Here is a 3,932-nt window from a genome sequence, read left to right on the forward strand (position 1 = left end):
TATACATATACGGTGCATGACGGCGGCGACGGCGACGGCAAAATCCAGCCGAGACTGTCCATATAATTGCTATCGCAATAAAAGGCTCATCCAACGCGCATGTGTGCACAAACACCAAGCGGTGAGAGTTGATAAATGTCGCGAAGCCTATATGCGGCGCATGCAACTACGTTTATGACTATGAAACGAGGAAGACCGTGCAATGGTTATGTTCCCTCATTGGAACGCATTTTAGGAGCACTGAACCAACGCCACTCGCATCTTGTGCACTATGCGGAAGCACGTGTTTACTTTCCTCAATAAACTCACTTTAAAACCATTTTAGGTGCGAAGTATCTAATGGCGGAGTTCAATCCGGTGGTGGTGGTGTGCGGCGTGACCACCCTTACTGCGCATGTGCATACCCTCTCCACACACCTCCTCTCCACTCCCCCTCACCATTCTTCCTGTCCTATTCCCCTCTCCACTCATCCTCTTCCCGCTCCTCTCCCCTCCCCCTCCTCCTCTCCCATTTCCCCCTCTCACATTCCCCTCTCCACTTTCCCTATCCCATTGCCCTCTCCACTTCCCCTTTCCACTCTTCCTCTAAAAAGCGGGCTAGACATACCGAAAGTCTCTCCTGCGCAACGCCGCGATGAGCACCAGCGCATGCGCGTCTCCTCCCCCTCTCTCTCCTCTCCTACGCTGCCCCCTCTCGCAAGCCTGTCGACCGCGTTCTCCGCTCGCCCTGTGAGAATTAACGGCCACGCTAGAGGGAAGACAAGACGCGCGTAGCGTTCCTCTTCGCGTTCCACGACGCGAGGTCGGTAGCATGCCCAAGAACGCCAACGGAACGCGATCGTGCAAGTGCTCCGGTCCTCTTTAGCTGGAAATGGTGTAATTTTTTTCTTGTCTTCATTACTCAAGTTATACGGATATCACAGTTTTATTATGACAGCATGTGAGCGGTCGACAGTGTCCCACGGCTGAAGGAAATACGACTGCGGGTGCCGACCATTCGGCGCCACCGACAGCCGGCGGCAGAAATATATTCACGCAGGCGCAGTGTAAGTGGTGGTATTTCGTGGTCCGCTATAGCGTCTGCTGACACGCGTGGAATCGTCGGTCGCGAAGCGCCCTGTTCATGGGCTGAAAGCGCACCACGCGCGGTGCTCACTGCACCTGCACGACAACGATAGCAGCCGTCGTCCGGCGGTGGCGGCGAGCGACCGCCGCGCGCTCCGGTGTTTCCTATAACAGTGGACCACTGTGTACACATGTGTGCATTTTTGCTATCAATTGGCTAAACGCGATCTACCATAGTCGACTGTAGCCATCACAGCATATTGTACAGGAAGGCATGCTTCATGAAAAGAGACAGTGCAACGCTGCAAAGAAGCTTTTGTCATCGTCACAGGCAGTTTTGGTGCAGTGGAACTTGAAGTGCAGAACACTGTATGGCCCAAGCTGCCGTATGCTGTTATCGCTTGGCGCAACGCAGGCAAAACCACGCATAGCATAGCCATCTGTAGCATGTTGAGCACTCGCTCGCGCCAAGGAGATGTTTTCTTCCTCTTGTTCTTCGAGCGCCTTGAAGATGATAATAAGTGCGGAGCATTTCAGGGGCACGGGCTGTCGTATGCTGTCGTCGCTTGGAGTAACGCAGGTAAAAGCGCCTATAAAACAAAAAAGGAGGAAGCAGGCGAGAAATAGAAAAAGATAAAGAAAGTAAACAAATAGGAAGGAAAATAGAAATAAATATAAATGAAGAGTGAAAGAAAGTACAAAAAAAATGGAAAAGAGAAAAGAAAGAGAACACCGAAGAGAAACAAAGAAGGCTGCCCAGCTCTGCCCTTCCTCCAGGCTTGGCACCAATAGTGCACAGCTGCCATGTTTTTTTTAAGTACACCACCTTGCCGCAAAAACACCGAAATGACTAGCTCACGCATTGTTCGCTGTAAAAGGGGGAAAATTAGTTTCAAAGGTGACATCAGACACGTTTGTTAAATGTTCCCGTTATACTAGCGCAATTGCTCGTTTAATTAATGTGTTAATAACATGCCATGCACACCATCGTCTGGCCATTTTTTCGTTTCTGCAAGACTAAGCCCTTCCCAAATGGTCTCCAATTTACCATATCTTGTGCCAGATGACATCTTATTCCCTCGAGCTCTTTGGTTTCGACATCCCAGCTAACTCGGTGTCATCCTCGACAGGGTATCGCGAAACTTGTTAGAGCACCACAGAATCACATCCTCACAAGTATAAGCGCGCGCAGGTTTCTCCATAAAGGAAGAAGTATTGAGAGTGGTTGAAGGATTACCGCAGGCAAGGACCTCTCCCCTCTTCCAAAACCCCTGACACCAAGGCCATTATTAACACTACTCAACGCAAACACACCGTATTACCCTTAACCCCGCCCTGCCCGTGTGTGCACGCCTATGGTGACATGGTAACTAAATACGCGAAAACGTATCTGCACAGCGTTCCATTTATTCGAGCCGTCGTGCAAGCTAACGATTTTGTCTTTGTAGAATTGGAAATTTCGTAAGTGTCGCCAGCAGAAAGTCACTGCGAGTAAATCAATGTGGTCGCAACAGCAATCACACGGAGAAGCGTACAGTTCTGCGTCTGTCACAACGAGATCCCCCTCGGCGATTTCGAGAAGCCGATGATGAACCTTCTCGCCGGAGTCAAGAAGGTGAGAGACGAGCTCTTTCGCGTGACGCGCGTCGTCCGGCGCCAGAAACGCGTACGCCGTTCCCGAACCGTCGCAGTGCGAAGCGTAGTTCACCCGGCTCACGTAGGCGTCCGCGTTTGCCGGGCAATCGTAGTGAACGACGAAGCGGACGTGCTCGACGTCGAGTTGCTGAGCTGCAAGGTCGGTCACCACCAGAATGCTCGAAGAGCCCGACTTCAACGCGTCCAGCGCCCGCCGGCGCTCGTCTCTCGTCTTCCCGCCGTGAATGCCGAGGACGGACCAGTTCCGGAGTTGTAACTCCAGCACGGTCTTATTCACTGCCAGCCTAGTCTCGACGAAGACGATGATCTTGTCCTCTTTCTCTCTTAGAATGTCATCTAACAAGGCAACGAGCCGCTCCAGTTTCTGTGCTTCCTCGCAGACGATGACGGTATGCTCGACCCGCTGGTTCTCTACCAGCTTGCTTTGCCCGATGCTAACCTGGACGTAGTCCTTCAGCAAGCAATCAGCAAGGTCTGCAATCTTCCTCGAACCCGAGTTGGCCAATATGATCGTCTGACGATCTGGTCGGACTAGGGCCGCGACGGAGCGAAGCGTTTTCTCGAAGCCCATCGCCAGCATCCGGTTAGCTTCATTCAGCACCAGAAGCGTACAGCCGCTAATGATCACCTTCCCGTCCTCCAAGAAAGAGAGCAGACGGCTAGGTGTTGCAATCCATATCCCGTAACTCGTCTTCTTAAGCCTCTTCAGCTGCCTTTCCTTCCGATCACCCGAGCACAGGCATACGGAACGAACATCGGTGTACTTCTCCATGTCCGTAACCAGCGCTTGAATATTCTCCGCCACTTCCCGGGTGGGATGAGTACGAGCACAACAGGACCGTTGCCAGTCCATGGGAGTGGCTAATGCATGGCGTGGACGACGGTTGGTAGAAGGTAGGCCTGCTTGTTGGCTGGAACTCGGCTGTGTACGATTGCGAGGACGTCCCTGCCGTGGAGTGCCACGGGCCAGCACTGCGACTGCAAGGCGGTGAGAGGACCGTAGTCGAGCGCGTAGCAAGATTCGGTGACGCATTCTGGGAAATTGGCTTCATAGAGTCTCAATATGGGCGTCGGAACTGCTCGTCCTCTGGCGGTGACGTTGTTCACCTTTCGTTTCGGCCTGAATCCGCCTTGCCGTCGCGAAGTGTTCTTGATAGAAGAGTTTTTCGAAGGAGGGTGGTTGCTTCTCAGGCGCGGGCAAAACAGGCTGC

General features: G+C 52.6%; 1 protein-coding gene across 1 annotated transcript; it reads right to left on the reverse strand.

Moving 5' to 3' along the window:
• Positions 1 to 2,600: 2,600 nt before the first annotated feature.
• On the reverse strand, positions 2,601 to 3,493 carry LOC119376662 (probable ATP-dependent RNA helicase DDX5; the record flags this gene model as incomplete). The annotated part of the gene is made up of 1 exon (XM_037646417.1): positions 2,601 to 3,493. A coding segment is annotated over exon 1 (893 nt), but the record flags the coding sequence as incomplete, so codon positions are not given.
• Positions 3,494 to 3,932: the final 439 nt, after the last annotated feature.

The sequence above is a fragment of the Rhipicephalus sanguineus genome, unplaced genomic scaffold (genome assembly GCF_013339695.2).
Source record: "Rhipicephalus sanguineus isolate Rsan-2018 unplaced genomic scaffold, BIME_Rsan_1.4 Seq182, whole genome shotgun sequence".
NCBI classification, from domain to species: domain Eukaryota; kingdom Metazoa; phylum Arthropoda; class Arachnida; order Ixodida; family Ixodidae; genus Rhipicephalus; species Rhipicephalus sanguineus.